This window comes from Marmota marmota, unplaced genomic scaffold, assembly GCF_001458135.2.
Source record: "Marmota marmota marmota unplaced genomic scaffold, marMar, whole genome shotgun sequence".
In the NCBI taxonomy this organism is placed as follows: domain Eukaryota; kingdom Metazoa; phylum Chordata; class Mammalia; order Rodentia; family Sciuridae; genus Marmota; species Marmota marmota.
Genome location: NW_025999842.1, coordinates 20,921,802 through 20,941,782, shown reverse-complemented (window position 1 = coordinate 20,941,782; position 19,981 = coordinate 20,921,802). Strand labels below are relative to the sequence as shown.

Below are 19,981 nucleotides of genomic sequence, written 5' to 3'. Positions count from 1 at the left end.
AAAAAAAAAAAAAAAAAAAGGATTTTCAAGCTTTTTAATCCTTATCATTTTCCTAGCTTCATTGATACTATTGTCATGTATTTTAGTTCTATGTTCTTTTAGATTTTTAGTTCTATATTGTTTTAGATTTTACACCATACATTGTTGTTGTTATTAATTTATAGTAAAGTTATTTGGATTTACTATTTAATTAAAATTCTATCAGTGCTTTCATAGTATATCAATTTCTTTCTCCAAATTTTCTATAGTGAAAATGTGGGTGTTGCCAAAAGCCTTTTAAATTTTCTTAATCTAAATATCCTTTTTTAAACTATTATTCTTGAGATATTTAATAGAATTCTAAGTTCATGCTTTTTCTTAGCACATTTAAGATATTATTCTATTATTACCTTTTTTTCCTTTTTGATTTTGAGATGTCTGCAGTCTTAGCGTTTGTTTTAAGGTAAATTTTTCTCACTGGCAGCTTTTAAGATCTTCCCTTGGCTTTTGGAATTTTGAAGTTTTCCTGCAAAATTATGATTCATAATTTTCTTTTTAACTTCCTTTTTGTTTTCTCATTATATTAGAGGACTTTTTACCAGCAACTAAAAGATGTGATTGGGGAAAGACTTTATATACCTTGGCAGATATGTTAAATGACATACAACAAAAACAGAAAAACAAAAAAATACAGGTTGCATCCTTGCATTCTGTGAACTTATAGCATTGTTGGGATATTAAAAAGCATTTTTGTTGAGTATTTACCCACAGTACACTATGAAATGCTTCAAGTACTAAATCAACAGTTCAACTTCAGGGTAATTTTATATAGAAAGCTATGGAGGCTTAGTGAAAACTTCTTGTGGAACTGTTTCTTTACTGCTTATTCTGGGGGCATTGAGTTTTATCAGAAACTATGGCAGTTAACTTATTTTTTTTTTTTAAACACATCTGCTGTGGGGTATACAGAAAAAGAGAGTTCCTAATTTCTCTTCTTTTTGTTACTAGGGATTCTAGGTGTTCTTTATCACTAAGCTACGTCCCCAGCCCTTTATGGTTTTTATTTTGAGACAAGATCTCACTAAATTGCTTTGGGCCTTGCTAAATTGCTGAGGATGGCCTCATACTTGTAATCCTCCTGTCTCAGCCTCCCAATCACTGGGATTGCAAGCATGTGCCACTGTGTCTGGCTACTTTCTAATTTCATGTTGAAAAATTTTTGTGGACCTGGCATAAAATAAGAAATTTTGTGTCATGTTTGTTGCTCTTTGTGTGGAATCTTCAAAAATAATTTTATTTATGAAAATTTGTTCACTGTCAGGAAGGCATTATTTTACTTATTACAATATTGTTTAAGGTATTACTATGGAAATCATGAGAAAAAAAGGGAAAATTCTTATATAACCTTAAAAATTTATATTTTCTCTTCAAAATAAGAATATTTTTTGTTTTGATGCCTTAACCTCTTCAGGTTTACAGTGCTATAAAGTCTACTGGGAGCACTAGCAAACAACTAACTAGGAAAAGGGCACCAGCTGCTTTGAAAAATACCTCTTCCACTGCAGAGAGTTTATAGTTAACATCTGCTAGAAGCATTCAAACAAAATAATTTTCTTTATAATCTATACTTTGTTGATTTTATAGCAGGACATTAGAATGCATTAAAGGCACATTGAGCTGTCCCAGATTTATAATTTTAGAAGTTAAATAAATTCAGAAGTCTGAAAATTAACTTGTAATATGGGAATTTTAAATTGCCTTTAAAATGACTTTAGTCCTTGTCTTGCAATATACTTATGTGTTGTGTTAAATAAGCAGGAATACTTGATATGATTGTGTTGTTGTTTATGGGTTTTCTTACCATTATTTGACTTTGGATATATGTATCAATTGGTTGTCTCTGATATTCTCATGATTTATTTATCAGCATATATTTTTCACACTTTTGTTAGGTTCATTTTTTTATATTTTTTAAAATATTCATTTTTTAGTTGTAGTTGAATTCCTCATTACCTTTATTTTATTTATTTTTATATGGTGCTGAAGATCAAACCCAGGGCCTCACATGTGCTAGATGAGCGCTCTACTGCTGACAGACCAGCCCCAATATATCTTTATATTTTATGTTATGTTTTCTCATGTCATTTTTTTTTCCCCAGGACATCCTCTTTTCCTTCCCTTTTCCCCCTGTTTTACTCCCTCTACTCTACTGGTCTACTATTTACTTACAGTTTTTTTTTTTTTAATTGGTACTTTATAGGTACACATAAAGCTGAAATTCATTGTTGTATATTCACATATATACATGGCATAATTGGGTCAATTTTATTCTGCCGTTCTTTTCTTTTCCTTTTCCTTCTTCCCTTCTTCTCTGTCACCGTTCTCAACTACATTGATCTCCGTTCAGTTTTCCTGGGATCCCCACTCCTCCTTTTTTCTCCTTCTTTTGGTAAAGTTTACACATATGAGAGAAAACATTTGATCATTGAATTTCTGACTCAGAATGATGTTCACCACTTCCATCCATTTACCAGTAAATGCCATAATCTTCTTTATGGCTGGGTAAAAGTTTGTTGTGTATATATACCATATTGTCTTTATTCATTCATCTGTTGACAGGTACCTTTGTTGGTTCTATAACTTTGCTGTTGTGAACTGTGCTGCTGTTAACATTGATGTGGTTGTATCAATATAGTATGATGATTTTAGTTTCTTTGGATAACTACCATGGAGCAGGATAGCTAGGTCATATGTAATTCCATTCCTAGTTTTTTGGGAAGTCTCCGTTACTGTTTTCCAAAGTGATTTTACTAATTTGAAGTTCTGCCAAAAATATAAATGTTTTGTATTTTTCTGTTAAATTTTTCTGAGGTACCATTTAATTTCTAGTTCCTATACCTATTTTTCAACTATAGATTTAGCTTTTAGCTAGTGCATGAAATTTTTGATATCTAATTTTGTATGTGTCAGCCTGATTAAGCTGCAATCTTATTATTGCTACTAAATTTGCTTATAGAGTCTTTTGAGTTTTTTCTGTAGTCATATATGATCTGTAAACAATGGCTTTGTGTCTTTTGCTTTCTAATCTTGAAATCTTCTATTTATTCTTCTCTGTTGACCAAGATCTATAAGATGTTGAGTAAAAGTGAAAAATATATTAACAAATTTTATCCAAAATTTGGATATGAGATTCCAAATGTTCTTTCTAGTTGAACTTTTATTCTGCCCTTGGTAGGATTATGATGCATAATGATGATGATAACATGGGAATGTGTATTTTGGTAATTTTTATTTTCTACTTTTGTATAAATATATATTATATGTATTTTAACATTTTCCTCTCATTGAATTTTTGTTATCCTACCTTAAAATCTATTTAAGATTATTCTTAAAGTCAGGAATTCTGTGATTTAAAGATATTCACTTTGTCTCTCTTTGTAGAATTTAAAAAAGAAAATGACTTAAAATTGTCTTTCATATCAAGGTTCTAACTTTTTTTGACAGAGCAAAAGATTTGGTGAAAATATTTGTTGTTTTACTCATTTAATGTCACATTGTCACATTCAAATAAATGCCATTAGTTCATTTCCATAAAATAGATATGAAAATTCTATATTTTTATCTTAGTTATTTAAAATATTAAAATATTTTGAAGGGGCCAGTTTAAATATGTATTTTAAAATTTCTGTTTTTAGGAAATCAATATGTTAAACTTTGAAATACACACATATGCACATACACACGTATAGATCAGGTTGCTCTAAATAAGTCGTTAGTACTTTCCTTTATAGATCTTTTTGATTTTTATTGTTGATATTAAATTCTTATCTTGAATTGATAAATGTTTCAAATATTCTGGGCTTAAATGGTAATGAAAATAGTTTTATATCTTTAAGAGAGTTATAGTGAGAATTCTTTAAAATTTTAAGGCGATACATATTTAAAATGACGTCCTTGCTAAGTTTTCATGAGGCCCTGGGTTCAATCCTACCACTGCAAAAAATAATAATAATAATGATAATAAAACAATTAAATAATAAAATGACATCCTTGATATAATTATTTTGGAGAAATTTTAAAGTCCTATGTATTATAAAAAATTAATAACTTACCCATAATTCAACATGAGTAACATTTTGTAGATTTGACCATGTAAGTGCTAAAATACTTTGCCAGTTTCAAGGATTTTGGCCAGGATAGTGGCAGTGATTTAAAGGTTAAAATCGGAGCTAAAAGGAATTATTACCACAAATATCAGCCAAGAAACTAAAAATGACATTTTCATTGTGGGATTCAACAGAATTTGACAGAGGATCTTTTGCTTCAGATTAATTGCCATGATTAGAGACACAGCTGTTTATCAGAAGGCAAATCCTACAATTTTGGCCAACTAGACTGTAATACCATTAAATAATTTTAAGCTACAACATTTAAATAATCCTAAAGGGATAGATGCAGTATACACACAGCCAGAATTAGTTCATCTATCTTATGAAAATAATGTATTAACATCATAGAAAACACCAAATTCATAGCTACCATGTGTTTTCAGCTTGCAGCCTTTGTGTACTTTAATTATAACACTGATTTTGTGAAACTAACTCTCACTCATTATGTTGGCTCTATCTAAAGACAAGCAAAGCAAACCTAGATATCTCAAACCCATATCTATGGTTAAAGCATGTTTTTTACTATGATCACATATACTGTTAATATGACTATTGATGCAGCACTGTAGTGAAGGTGTTTCAGAGTATTGTTAAAAATGTGCTGGCAGGAACTCTGGATGATTTATCTGTTGAGATTGCTGTGATTGGGCAGCCAAAGTTTTGTGTTTTTAAATCTCCCCCATGAGAACTTTGTTTTTATTCAGCATTCAGCCATTGCTCAAATCATAACTCTCCCAGGAAAAAAGGGCATCTTATTCTCCTAAGAAAAGGTTAAACTCTGACTCCTATTATACCTTAAATTCTTCTTAAATGTCTTTATGGTTTATATTTTTCTTTCCTCATGTTTTTTTCTTAAAGGGGTGTAAAATCTCCTTATTTATCTATTCATTATCAAGGAGTAGAATGTAGACAACCTAACCTATTTATTTAGCTAATTTTTTTTATTGTGTTTCTTAGATTGACTGTTTTCAATATGAGGGAATTTTTATGAATTGGTACTTATAGACTTATTGAATTTTTTCAGTTAATGTTTTAAATGGTATAAATGGATTCAGTTAAGTAATAAAAGGATTATGAATTATGTTTGCAATTTCTAATTCTAGCTGTATTTCATATTGCTTTCTTTGTATGTAATAAAGTTTGTCACCATTTCATTTTAGAAAATAACTTTCGATTTTCGCAAAATTTTACAATCTCATTTCCTTCAAGGATTTAATAGTAGATTACTCTCTTGAGCTGTTTTGTTACTAAGATTTAATTTCCCCTACCCACGTTGTCTGGTTCAAAATGAATTATTATCATGAGACATTAAAATACATGACCCTTAAGAAACTAGAAAATAACAGTGACCAAGCAAAGTCTTCCATGTCTTAATAAACAGATTGTTGTAATTTTTCAGTGTTTTTTCAAGAAGATGTAGAAATTAGAAGTTTGGTATTTTGTAAAGATATAGTATTCCATATCATGAATAAAGAGGCAAGTCAGCTATTTTGTATTATTGACTTTATATTTTTGTATTTACTTTTATAAATCAGATAACTTGGTTAAAATTCAATATCACATTTTGAAATTGGATACCTGAGTTCCTCCATTTTTAATGATGTCAATTGTAATTCTTTGTCTCTTTTTTTCTTATTGCATAGTGTAACTCTTACATTTCAAAAACTTTCTGAAAATATTACATTTTGAAATTTACATTTATATTACTTTTTGAAAACTTATATTTCAGAATCCTTTATATTAGTGGAAAGTTTCTTATTGATGTCTTCTGTCTGCCCTGGTCTGCTGCTCCCTCCCAATAATAACTACTATGTTGAATTTTATGTATTCTTCTAGTTTCTATGAGCAAATACAGATTCTTATTCCCTGTTTCTTCTGCCTCCAGTTTTGGATAAAACATAACAGTCCAGCGGTGAGGTTGTAAGGAAAAAGATACACTCAACATTGTTAGTGGGACAACATTCGAGTACAACCACTCTTGATGGAGCAGTATAGAGATTCCTCAAGAAACCATGGATGAAATCACCTTACAACCTCACCAGTATTTATTGTTGTTCATATTGTTGATCATAGCCATTCAAATCACCATATCACCCAGCTACCCGACTTTTCCACAAAGATCTAAAATTGGCATACTATAGTGATATAGCCACATCAATATTTATAACAACACAATTCACAATAGCTAAATTATGGAATTAACCCAGATACCCATCAATAGATGAATTAAGAAGTTGTGATATAGATATAGATATACACACACACACACTGGAGTTCTACTCAGTCATAAAGAAGGATGGAAGTATAACTTTGCTGGTAAATTGACGGAAATGGAGAATATCATGCCAAGTGAAATGAGTCAAACTCAGAAACTCAAAGGTTGAATGTTTTTTCTCCTATGCAAAAGCTAGAGTAAAGTAAAGGAAACAGGATCAAAGAATAGAATAACAGAAACAAATAGACTACTGTTTCTAAATTATGAATCTAATCACTCCATTCTAGCTTGAAATTTTCCGAAGTCTTCTCGTTGCCAATTTTGACTGAATATGGTACACAGCATATAGAATCCTTCCAGACACAGTATGCAGGACTCTTCAAAACATGAGCCCTTGTTATTACTCTTCCCACCACCATCTGAACAATTTTATTCCTTCATGTTATATAGAAAACCTTTCCTAACCATAAGAAACTCTTCATTATAATTCATTTGAACATTCAAAAGTAATTTCTGGTTTCCTCCAATTTCTTAAGTAAGTATTATATTTATTTCTATCACATTTCACCATATTTCAAAAGATTAAAGGGACTCCCATTTCTCTTAGAAGCTAACATTCAAACAACCCTGTTTATATATGACTATTATGACCCTTAATAATAAATTTTGAAATTATTTATTTAAATCCAACGAATCTTTCACATAAAATGTGTTAATTTGGGAACAGAAAATATTGATCTTGCAACTACACACAATTTTTGGCCTAGCAATTTTTCTGTTGTAGAATTTATCCAAAATAGATTTGTACATACTCAAAACTATGTATGTCTAAGAATATTCATCACAAAATTATTCATACCAAAACTAAGAAAAAATTCCAAATAACATCAATAGGGTACCATCCCATCATATAGGTGCTGGCATTGACTTCTTTAACAAGATCTCCAAAGCACAAAAACTAAAACTAAGAATCAATAAGTAGGTTGCCATCAAACTAAAAAGTTTCTTCTGTACAGAAAAAGAAATGATTAAGAACACAAAGAAACAACCTACAGAATAGGTAAAAAAAAAAATCTTTGCCAGCTACTCCTCCAATAGGGGATTAATATCCAGAATATACAAAGACCTTAAAAAACTTAACAAAAAAAACTTAACCCAATCAATCAATGAGCAAAAAAACTAAAGAGAAACTTATCAAAAGAAGAAAAACAAACACCCAACAAATATATGAAAAAATGTTTAACATCTCCAGCAATCAGGGAAATGCAAATCAAAACTTAATATTAAGATTTCATCTCACTCCAGTCAGAATGGCTATGATTGATGTGGCTGTGTTATTTAACAGACTTTTATTACAAGTTTTTAGTCCAATTATATATATAATATAATATGGCTACTTTATATATATATTGATTTATCATGTGAAACTGTCACCACAATCAAGACAGTGACCATCTATAATCATCATTTCTAAAAGATGATTTTAGTCCACATAATCTCTCTTCTTCTTTAATGCTACCTACCACATCTACTAATCATTCTTTGGGACAGATTTGATTATGTGTGCTAGACTTTTATATCAGTGAATAAAATATGTATTCCATTTTTGTCTGGTCTCTTTAATTCAACAGGATTGTTTTGAGATTTCTGTATTTCGTTACAGGTCTCAAGAATTCATTTTTTTTTTTTTTATGGCTGTATGGTATTCTGTCAGTGAATATGTAACATTTTGTTATCTTTTCAGCTATTGAGTGATCTGTGAGTTGTTTTCTTGTTTTGTACTGTAACAAATAAAATTTTTGTTTTTGTTTGCATATATATTTCCTTTCACTTGAGTAAATCTTAGAAAGGAGATATAGCTGGAATATATGTTGGGTATATGTTTATTTAACTTTTTAAGCATTACCAAATTGTTTTCCAAAGTAATTTTACACCTCTGCCATCAGTTTGTGTGAATTACAGTTTCTCCAAATCCTCATTAACATTTTTAATTTGCTTTTAATTTTAAAAATAAAAAATTTTGTCACTTTTAAAGATTTAATCTATTTGAATAGGTACAAATTGTTATTGCAACATTCATTTTTTTAATGACTAATGATGCTGAGTGGCGCAGTCTGGCTGGGCACAAAATAACCAAGCCGCCGCATAGCCTATTAGGTTCAAACAGCAACCTTTATCCCCGAACTCTCACCAGCACTCTACACACACTTCCCGGGAACACACTGCCTCCACCAGGCTCTGCGCGCCAATTCTCTTAGAACCCCGCAAGAACTCAACGGGAACTCCAAAGTAGCAGGCGCTGGAGGCAGCAGGATCCGCCCTAATCCTGGAGCCGCCCTAATCCCAGAGCAGGGTCACCTTTCAACCATTCTCTCTGGCAAAAATGCCAGGCGTCATTCTGACTAAACTGTGGCTCTCAACAGCTGAGTATCTTTGTATATGTGTGTGCACTTATTTGCCATCTTTATATTTTCCTTGGTGAAATGACTGTTTATATATTTTGTCTGTTTTTGAAGTTGCACTGTTTTCTGATTATTATATTTAGAAAATTATATATTCTGAATACAAGGACTTTATGTTTTGCAAAGATTTTTATCCCATTATATGACTTCTCTTTTTTTAACAGTGTCTTGAAAATCATGTTTTTCATTTTGCTTAAGTCCAGTTTATTAATTTGTTCATGTTCATTTCATCTGCACAGACTTTTTGATATAAAATTGTTTTTAATATTTTTTTAATCACTCTTTAATTTTCTGTAGCATCTGTGGTGATACCACCTTTTTCATTCTTGACAGGGCCAATTTGTGTTTTCTCTCCTTTTTTCTCCTGAACAGTCTGACTTGAGATTTATGAATTTTATTAATCTTGAAGAATTGCCTTTATGTTTATTGTATTCATCTTTATTATCTCTTTTATTCTATTTGCTTTTGTTTTATTTTTTTCTTTTTCTAGTTTTACTTTGAAAGATAAAGTAGCCATTTATTTGAAATTTTTCTTCTTAATATTGAAAGTTACTGCTAGAAATTTTCTGCTAGATATTGCTTTTCCAACATCTGTAAATACTTATATATATGAAATTCTCATTTTCTTTAGTTAAGAATATCTATTAATGTCCCATTAGAATTTCTTTTCATTAATACCTTATTTAGGAAGTAAGTCATTTAGTTTTAATTGGTTGAATATCCTATCCAAAAATGTTGAGAGTATAAATATTTTTAGATTTCAGATTTTTTTAAAAATTCACAATATTAGCATACGCATAATGAGATTACTGGGGGATAGGAAGTAAGACTGAAGGCAAAATTCACTTTATGTTTCATATACATCTTTATATATAGCCTGAAGACAATTTTGTACGTTTTAATAATTTTGTGCATGAAACCAGATTTCCTGATGTGAATACATTTAGATTGGTACTCAAAAAGTTTTAGATTTGTGAGCATTTTGGATTTTCAGATTAGGGATGCTTAACCTGTATTTGGATGTTTTCTAAGAAACTTTCTATTAAAGATAACTAATTTAATTTCATTGTGATCAGAGAGCAGATTTTATAAGATTTGCCTTTTCAGTTTATCAAGACCAATGCAGGTATGTTTATATTTTATGAAACAGTATATATTATATCTTCACAAATGTTCAATAACATTGGGGAAGAAAGTGTATTCTATTTTTAGATGAATAAATTTAATCAGGTGAAGTTGGTTGATAGTACTGTTTGGTTTACTGTAACCTTGCTGGTTTTCATATCAGCAATATTTTCTCTACAACTTTTGGAGAGGGACAATGAAATATTTTACTGTGCTGGTGGATTTTTCTATTTTTCTTTGCATGTCTACTGTTTTTGCTTTATTATTTTTAAGACCTATTTTTAAATATGTAAATATTTGAGATTTAATATCCTGGTGATTAATTCATCTCTTTGTAATTATGAAATGAATTTCGTTATTGCTGGCAATATTCTTGGCTTCAAAATTTATTTTTTTCTGACATTTGTGTCATTCTAGTTTCCTGTGATTAATCTCAACCCCCATTTTGTTTACTCTTAGACATTTTAGTTTTCGTCACTTAGGATTCTTCTCATAGGAAGACTTAAGGAAAAATTATTTTACCAATCTATGTGTTAGTGTTTTCTGTTAAGAGGACATATTATAACATATCATATAATTTTTTGAGGATTAAATGAAGAAATAATAGCGAAGTGCCTACAACTGCATTTGCTGCAGTATGAACTTTATGTAATATGTAAATCTTTGACTGTTGTTCGTAATATTACTGCTTTGTTTTTAAAAACTTTAAAAAAAACATTTTTTATAAAATATTGAAATAGAATTTCCCATTTATTTATATCTCCAGGAAGTTTTTTGTTTGCTCTATCACTAGTCATTTTCAAATTAAATAAAGTAGAACATTATCATGAAATTTCTAAATAAACTTGAACTTTAAAATATCTTCACTTAATTTTACTTTGATACATTATTAATTTATCATTGTTTTGTGCTTACATATTGTGTGTACAAAAATGCCAGTGTAGTCTCATTTCATATTTATTAAGTTGTCATTTCCAAATGCATTAGAATTGGGCAACAGTTGTATTTTCACAATTTGTCGTAAGTTCAAAAATAGGATGTACTAGAAACTGAACAAATTCTTTTTTTAAAACTCAAAGAGAATTAATGTTTGTATTTTATGTTTTGTATGAGTTCTTCACATTATCATAGTTTATAATGAATGATGCTTTTTTGTTTTTAGATTGGACAGTTGGCTTTTAAAGGAATGAGGAGACTTAACAGAATTCAGTCAATAGTATTTGAGACTGCCTACAACACCAATGAGAACATGTTGATTTGTGCCCCTACTGGAGCTGGAAAGACCAATATTGCAATGCTTACAGTCTTGCATGAAATTCGCCAACATTTTCAACAAGGTGTTATCAAAAAGAATGAATTTAAGGTAAGTAAATAACAAACAATAGCTTTTTAAATCCTGAAAATTAAAATAAACTTGTAGTTATATATGTTAAATGAAATCTGGAAGTTCTTTAGGATATTTATTGTACTTGAAGTCACCCAACTAATACTGCTTAAGTTATTTCATTATTAAGGCAGTCCCTATTTGTTTTATGAAAATCCTATTACCCTTGTGAAAAGCTATGGAAATACATTAGCTTTGAAGCAGAACCAATTTTCCAAATGATAAAACTATGTAAACAAATTCCGTTGTCCTTTAAATAGCTACCCACTTATCCAACAAAGATAATACTTTTCATATATCACTATTAAGATTTTTTTCTCACAGGAAGTAGCTGGAATCATATTTCACAATAAATTGTGACTTATATTGGCTACTGTGAAGCAAATGACATTGTAGTTTTTGCTCATTCATCAAGCTAGTGTTCCTTTGATACAGATTGTATATGTTGCTCCAATGAAAGCCTTGGCAGCTGAAATGACAAATTACTTCAGCAAACGTCTAGAGCCACTGGGTATCATTGTGAAAGAATTGACTGGTGATATGCAGTTGTCAAAAAATGAAATTTTACGAACTCAGGTATGTTATTTACCTAGATTTTTTTTTTTACTTAGTACTTTTTTTAGGTAATTGTGAAAATTATTTAACAACTATATTTTAAGAAACTATAGTATATAATACAAACATAATGTAATGAACTACTTTTATTTGTAACCACATATTAAATCTGTACTACAGAAGAAGTTTTGCTGGTGCTTTGACTTATATCCTTTCTAACTTTGGTGATACTCACTGTGTTTTGAATATTATTAATTTCCAAGCATAAATTTTAGGTCTGCTAATATTAAATATTGTTTTTTTAAACCATTAGGGAATGGGAATATGGTTGGTTAAGATTTTAAAATGATTCCTCTAGTATTCTAAGCCATTTAATAAGGTTAGCTTAATATATAATGAAAAATTAATTATTCATTTTTTAAAAAATGTTTTTAGTTGAAGTTGAACACAACACCTTTATTTATTTATCTATCTGTTGTTCTGAGGATCGAACCTAGTGCCTTGCACTCTATTGCTAAGCTACAACCCAAGCCCCAATCATTCTTTACTTTATCAATGGAAAGTTATTGAATTATGCTCTTTATATATGGCACCATATTAGGTGAAATGGCTTAAAGCAAAAACATTTAAGACATAGTTCTTGGCTAGACATTGGGGTGCATACCTGAAATCTGAGGCAGAAGGATTAGAAGTTCAAGGCTAGCCTGGGCAACTTAGTGAGATCCTTCCTGTCTGGAAAAAAAAAAAAAAATGAAAAAAGCTGGGGGCTCTGAGGGTGTAACTCAGTAGTAGAGTACTTATGGGTTTAATACCCAGTACCATTAAAAAAAAAAAAAGATATACTTCCTGCATTTAAAGATATTATTATGACTAAGTGGGAAAAAATATAATAGGACTACAGCTAGATTATTATTTTCCATTAATATAACATAAGTATGGTGATAATCATACTGCTTTTAAAAATAAAATAATGCATGACCAACTATTTAAATTTTCTACTAGAGATTGAACCTGGCTCTTTACCACTGATCTACATTCTCAATCCTTTTTTATTTTTTATTTTGAGATGGGACCTTTCTCAGTTGCTGAGGATCTCACTAAATTGAAGAGGCTGGTTTCAAACTATTGATTCTCCTGCCCAAGCCACCCAACTTGCTGAGATTACAGGCATGCACTGTGATTATGCCTAGTTGGATGACCAAATATTAATAAGGCAATTCAGAAAAGTTTGATAAAAAATAGATGAAACAACTTTGCAAACAGTGGATGATGTTAATCTTAAATGTAATTGGGGGTGAATTACATTCCTAGGGCTGCTATAGAAAAATAGTATGTATTTTGGTATTTTAAAATAACAAAAACTTCATCCTCTCTCAAAACTGGAGTTCAGAAGTATACAGTAAATGTGTCATCAGAGTTGATTCCTTCCAGAGGCTCTGAAAGAGCCTGAGCCTTTAACTTTTGGTGGTTACTAGAAATCCTTGGCAACCCTTGGTATTTCTTGGCTTGTGTACATCTCACTATGTTTTCTGCATTTATCTTTACATGGCTTTTTTCCTTTGTTTGTCTTTTCTCTTACTCTTTCTTCTCATGTTAACCAGTGAATTTTTCATTATCTACCCTAATCAATATGATCTCAAGATGATCTCAAGAACCTTACCTTGATTACTAAATACATGCAAAGTTTCTTTTTCCAGATAAGGTCATATTTATACGTTGAATATTTGTACCTCATCCCAAATACCACAGTGTAATGGTATTTGAAAGTGGAACCTTCGGAAAATAATTGAGTTTAATCAAGAGGGTGATGCCTTTGGTGAGATTAGTGCCCTTATAAGGAGATTGATCTTTCTCTCTTTCTCTTTCCCTCACTTTTCCTTTGTCTTCCTCTTTCTCTCTCTATCTCTGTCCTTTTCTCTCTTTCTTTCAAGTCACCAAGGAAAGGCCTCCTGATCATATAGTGAGAAGGTGTCTGCCTGCAAGCCAGAAAGCTAGGATTCATGAGACATTAGATCTGCGAGCACCTTGATCTTTCAAATCAGTGTCTAGATCTGTGAGAAATAAATGTCTATTGTTTAAGTCACCCAGTTTATTTTATTTTGATGTAGTAGCAGCCTGAGCTGACCAAGACAATCAAATTCACAGTTTCTGGCACAACTATTGTAGCACAACTATAGGTTGTGGTGCTACAGTCTCTGAACACATGACAAAAATGGAAACCAGGTTTCAGTTAAATTTATTTTGGAGTTAATAAAGATAGAGTGCAGTATAATCAATACTTCGGTCAATTTTACTGGGTTTCCTTAAGTTTGCCTCTTATAGACCCTCTTGGGAAAAAAGCAGATCACAGGATTTATATATACAGTCATGTTAATTTTAAGATTTTTAAAAAAGCATAATAAAAGATTGGGAAAATTTAAAATTTGTATGATTAGTAGACTAGTTACACAATATGTATTGCCCTTGATAAAATATTTATTCCTGAAAAATGCTGTTTTCTGCCAGGTGCAATGACACATATTTGTAATCCTATCTTCTAAGGAGGCTATCGCAGGAGGATCTCAATTTCAGGATAAGCCTAGGCAACTTATTCCCTGTCTTAGAATAACATATAAAGAGCTGAGGATGTAACTCAGTGATAGAGTGCTTATGTGTGAAGCCCTGGGTTCAATCCCTAGTACTGAAACTAGGGTTTGAGATGAAACTAGAGTCTCTGTTCTACTGGTAGGTGGAGTCTGAATAAGCTGTAGGTCTCTGCAACCAACAAAGCCCATTTTAGTGTTAGCAGCTATTCACAGCAGGGAATACCTACTGGCTTCAGGTTCTAGATTCACAGCCAGCAAAGCCAGAGAGTGGCCAGTTGCAGCTTTTAAATGGGTTTTCCTCTCCAATGTTGCATCAGACTCCAGTAGCTCACTGCCAGTTTCTTTCTGGTTCTTGTGTCATGAATTCAAAGAATGAAATTCCCCTATAAGGAAGAGTGAGTGTAAAAGAGTAGGATTTATTCAAGTGTGAAAAAAAGAAGCAGAACTCTTGTGGGTAGACGGGACCTGATAGGTGTTGCCAGTGTTAGCCTAGAGATTTATATATTTCTTGGGTCAACAGTGTTGATCCAAATTTATGCTAAACAGGTCTTAAAAAGTATCAACACTATTGGTTAGCCCATAAGTAACTTTCCTGCAGTCTTCGTTGGGGTCTGCCCCTACTTGTACTGTTGTCAGAAAGCAGGAGATTGAGGTCAGCATATTGTGAATGCTTGGGGTTTGTGGGTGCTACGTGGAGCAGACATCTGTACTGGCCCTGCCTGGGTTGCCTGGGTAAGACAGGTCTACATGCCCTGACTTACTTGGCTTTGACTCACTGTGCCTTAGGCCCACACTGGGATGGTAGGCTCCACTTGGCCTGGACCTGTGCTCACCTCCTGCACTTCAGCATGCCTGGGTGCACCCTGCCACTCTGGGACAAGGACTTGGCTTCACTATCATTAGCAACAAATAGAGGATTATGTTTTCTGGCTTAAAAGTATAAATTTGAGGGTAAAAAATGTAAGTAGCAACATTATATACTGTTGAATTCAATTGTATGTCATATATACTAACCAGATAAGCTACTTATACTGGTTAGTTCTGGTTGTACAATTATGAAGAAATTATAAATATTTTTTTGTTTTATTTTTTTACCTTTTCTGCTACAAGAGCGTGTTAAGTTATGCTGTAATAAAAATAAACAATGATTTTAGCATTACATTAAGTGTTAGTTTTTTTATTCAGCATAGTTATTTTTCTGCAATATGGTAGCTTCATAACCTATCATTCAATTATCTGTTTTTTTCGGTAGAAGCAAGACAAAAGAGACACAAATTTATGTCACCTGCTATTGCTATGCTGCAATCACATTGCTTGCTTTGGCAATCTAATATTGTAGTTCTGTTGAGGAACAGTAGAGGAAACTGAGGCTTACAGGGCAACAGTAATTTCTGAGGTCTCATTTCCAGTATCACGGGGATAGAATTAGATTCCAGATTTTCTAATTACACAGTCTGTTATAAGTTTTTATGAATACATTTCATCTTCCCATCTTTTCTAGCCACAGGTTTTTGTTTGTGTGGGTGTTTTAAAGAAAACCAATGTACTAAAAGAGTTTGGTATTATTTGAAAAGAAACTTAGTAAAATGATGGCTTGTATTTATAAGGGGAGAAATATCTATGGATGTTAGTTTTCACTTCAGTTCATTACAATATATGATGAATGTATGGGATAATTCATTTAAAATAAAGGTGTGGTAATTTTATAAAGAAAAAGCAAAATTGCCACCATTTATAGGTCATGACTAATAATGAGAGGGTTTGGGCTTTCAATTTTTTTCTCATTAAGTACTTTTGAAAGTTTGGAAAGTTTTCCAAGACGAAGAGATAGTGAAGGCTTTAGTTTACTAAACTGTCAACAGCTTTTGCTTTCAGGATGGTAAATTGAAAAACTTTTTAACTCTAGATTGTAAAATAAAATTCTGTCACATCGATGATGATAGTATTTGTTGCTTTTCTTTATGATTCATATACTTCTGGTATATAGATACATGTCCATACTAGTTAAGATTTTTAAAAATACTATTGAATGGTTAGTAAATGCATAGTGCCAAGAGCATTCCAAGTACATCTCGTACCTACTCATAACTCAGCAACCAAAAGGTTACTTTTAGGCACAGTAGGAGGCCTTTGATACCACTATGCATCTGTACTTACTGATGAGTTCCCTCACCAATCACCAGACTCTTCTTTTCTGTACCACTGTAGACTTCTGTATTATTTAGCATCAATTATGGTCTAAGATTGGAATGAGGGACTGTCCTGGTCGCCAGCCCAGCATCCCTGCCAACCACTTTCCTGGTGAACAATTGCCTGTCCCTGTGATTATTAAATATTTTAAATATTATCTGATATGTAATAAATAATAGTAGAGTTTAAAGATTTGTTAGTGAAAATCAGACACCTATGTAATAGAATTAATTAAAGTAATATTATTGAGAGACTTGGCTCTGGTTATTATTGTATTCATTTATTTAATGAAATAGTGTGGTGGAGTATATTAAATAATGTTTAGATTCTGTCACTGACAGTTTTTTTAAATCAATAATTGACAAATGGTTTTATATTTTAAAAAGAGACTTTGAAAGAAAAATTTCAGTGGAGCTATGAAACAGCTTTTATTTTTAAGGAAAAAGAAAAGGCACAGGTAATTATCATATGCTCATTCCATACTTATATTTAGGAATTGATGGTAGAAGTGTTGCCAAGTAGTGTCCTGAACACACAAATAGATATTAAAATATAGAAGCATATTTAGGGATAACTTGAGAACTCTACTTTCTTTTCTCCCTTTCTTTGCTCTTAGTATAAAATTGATGTTTCTCAAAGTTGTGTGAAATGTGATATAAGTGGAACTTAAAGCCATACTTCCCACACTGATATAGTCATCTGATTCTTAACAAAAGTACCAAAAATATAAGTTGGATAAAACAGCCTCTTTAACACATGGTACTGGGAAAACTGGATATCCATATGTAGAAGAAAAGATCTTTAAAACTCACCCTGTACAAAATAAAGTCAATGTAAATTAAAGACCTATGTATAAGACCAGAAACTCTATAAATGTTTGGATAAAAAAATGGGGGAAACACTTCAACATTTTGTTGAAGGCAGAGCTTCTTGAATAGGATCCCTGGAGCTCAGGAAATAAAGAGAAAGAACAAATAAAGGGGGTGGCATCAAATTAAAAAGTTTCTGCACAGCAAACGAAACAATAGTTTTAAAAGACAGCCTTCAGAAAGAGAAAATCTTTGCCAGCTGCTTTTCCAACAGGATTAATATCCAGACTATAGAAAGAAATACAAAATATTCAACAAAAATATCAACTAACTCATTCAATAAATGGGAAAATGAATTGAATATCACTTCTCAAAAGAAGTACAAATGACCAGCAACTGTGGGAAAAATATCTACCCTATTTATGCATCAGCAAAATCCAAATCAAAATTATATTCCATCTCACTTAAGTTAGAATAGCAACCATCAAGAATACAAACAACAATAAAAGCTGGGAAAGAACATGGACGAAGGAACTTTTATACACAGTTAATGGGGATGTAAATAAAACCACTATGGAAATCAGTATGGAGGTTCCTCCAGAAATTAAGTAGAATTACCATATGATCCAGCTATGTATCACTCCTCAGCATTTATTTAAAAGATTTAAAGTCAGCATACAATACATGCATACCCATCTTTATCATAGCACAATTTACAGTAGCCACATTATGTAATCAGCCTACGTGTCTGTCAACAAATATATAAATAAAGCAAAATAACAACAATAATACACACAATGAAGAATTATTCAACCATAAAGAAGAACAAAATTATGTCATTTATAGGACAATGGAAATGCAGAGTTTCCAGTTAAGTTTAATATGCCAGCCTCACAAAGACAAATAGTACATTTTCTTACATATGTGGAAATTAGAGGGGAAAGGGGGAAAAAGATCATGAATACTATTAGTATACACAAAGAGAATCAGTAAGGAAGAGAGGAAAGTGGAGGGTGAAAGAGGTATTGGAAGTGAATGGGATCAAATTATGTTATATGCATGTAGGAATATGCTACAATGAAACTCATCTCCTGTATAATTGAAAAAATTTTAAATTGTATTCAATGTTGAACCTGTAAAGGTTCATAATACCATTTTGCTCTTCTTCTTTACTGGTATTAATTTCCTAATATAGTTATTATTGAATTTTTAAGTATTTAAAAAACATTTTTTTCTTTTACTAGCAGTGACGGCAGGAAGTATATTTTTAAAATATTGCTGCTCTTTTTATATTATAACCCCATACATTTAAAAATAATATTTGTATAGAATCTTTTCCAAATTTGTTTTTCTAAAAATCAATACTTATAGTCACTATATTAAGTTCAAAATGCCTTTATTGTTCATAATTTAAATCAGCCTCTGCCTAGGAATATTTTAATAATTTGTTTAAATGCCTTTGAATTAAAAGGATTTTCTCAAATCTGGTAGATAAATACATTTTTAATATTCTCTTGAAATTCAAGTTTGATGCTACACAGGCTTTTCCTTGAAATAGTTTAAATTGGTTTTGTCAAAGAATCCATTCAATTATCACTTGATAGCAAAGGTAACAATTATATTCTTTTTATTAACAAATTTTTATTCTTTTCATATAATGTATACACTTAACACAAGGAACTGAATTTTGTTTAAAATTTTCAGTACATACAATAAAAAGAAGAGAGTTTTTTAGATGTGTATATCATTTATGGATACATTAGAATTTTAAGTTTGTTCATATTTTTGTTAAAGTAAGTTTATGTTTGATTTCATTTTATTTCTTTATTGAACCCAAGTACATTCTCTACCACTGAGCTACCTTGTGATGTTGAGACAGTCTAAATTGCCCAGGATGACCTCCAGATTGCTATCCTTCTGCCTCAACCTCCTGAGTCTCTTAAGATTTCAGGTGTATAACACACCTGGCTATGATTGGTTTTAAGTCTTTCTTTTAGAACTAGCTAAACCTAATTACAGACATCATTATCTCAAAATCACATATCAGTCTGATGCATAATTTTGTATAGTTTTATGTTTATTTCATGATTATTTTTAAAGGCATATGTGTTTGGAATTGGTATTTATTAAGTCATCTTTATTCCAAATAAAATTTCCTAAAATTGGAATCATTCTGAATTGTCTTGATATTGAACCTACAGTATATTTTACTTAAAAAAAATTGAGGTTTTCATCCTGGTTTGTGTAAAGTGTGCCAACTGAAGAAATGCTAAAATACTTTATTTTCCTCTTATTGCTTGCAAGTATAGCTTTAAGAAATTTTTTAGAAATGCTAAGTTTAACTGGACATTTTTGTTTCACTGCTGCTTCAAGACCAGGGTTATTCTACTATATCTTCTTGCTTTAGTCTTTCTTCACACCATTAAGAAACTCATTAAAACAAACATAATACCTTCATTGATTTAGTCATCCCCATTGTTATAAAGCAACAGTAGTTGAAATGTGGTC

The 19,981-nt window shown here is 31.2% G+C and overlaps 1 protein-coding gene across 10 annotated transcripts in view; it reads left to right on the top strand.

Annotated features, from left to right (window-relative positions):
- Positions 1–19,981, top strand: part of Ascc3 (activating signal cointegrator 1 complex subunit 3) — a 355,403-nt gene that overhangs the window by 85,302 nt on the left and 250,120 nt on the right. For all 10 annotated transcript variants that reach the window (XR_007351808.1, XM_048814551.1, XM_048814518.1 and 7 more), the window contains 2 exons: positions 11,113–11,313; positions 11,770–11,910. Coding sequence is in view for 9 of the 10 variants with exons in the window: in XM_048814551.1 (XP_048670508.1) it covers positions 11,113–11,313; positions 11,770–11,910 (342 nt within the window). In the remaining variant the exon portion in view is untranslated. The remainder of the gene's footprint in view (positions 1–11,112; positions 11,314–11,769; positions 11,911–19,981) is intronic.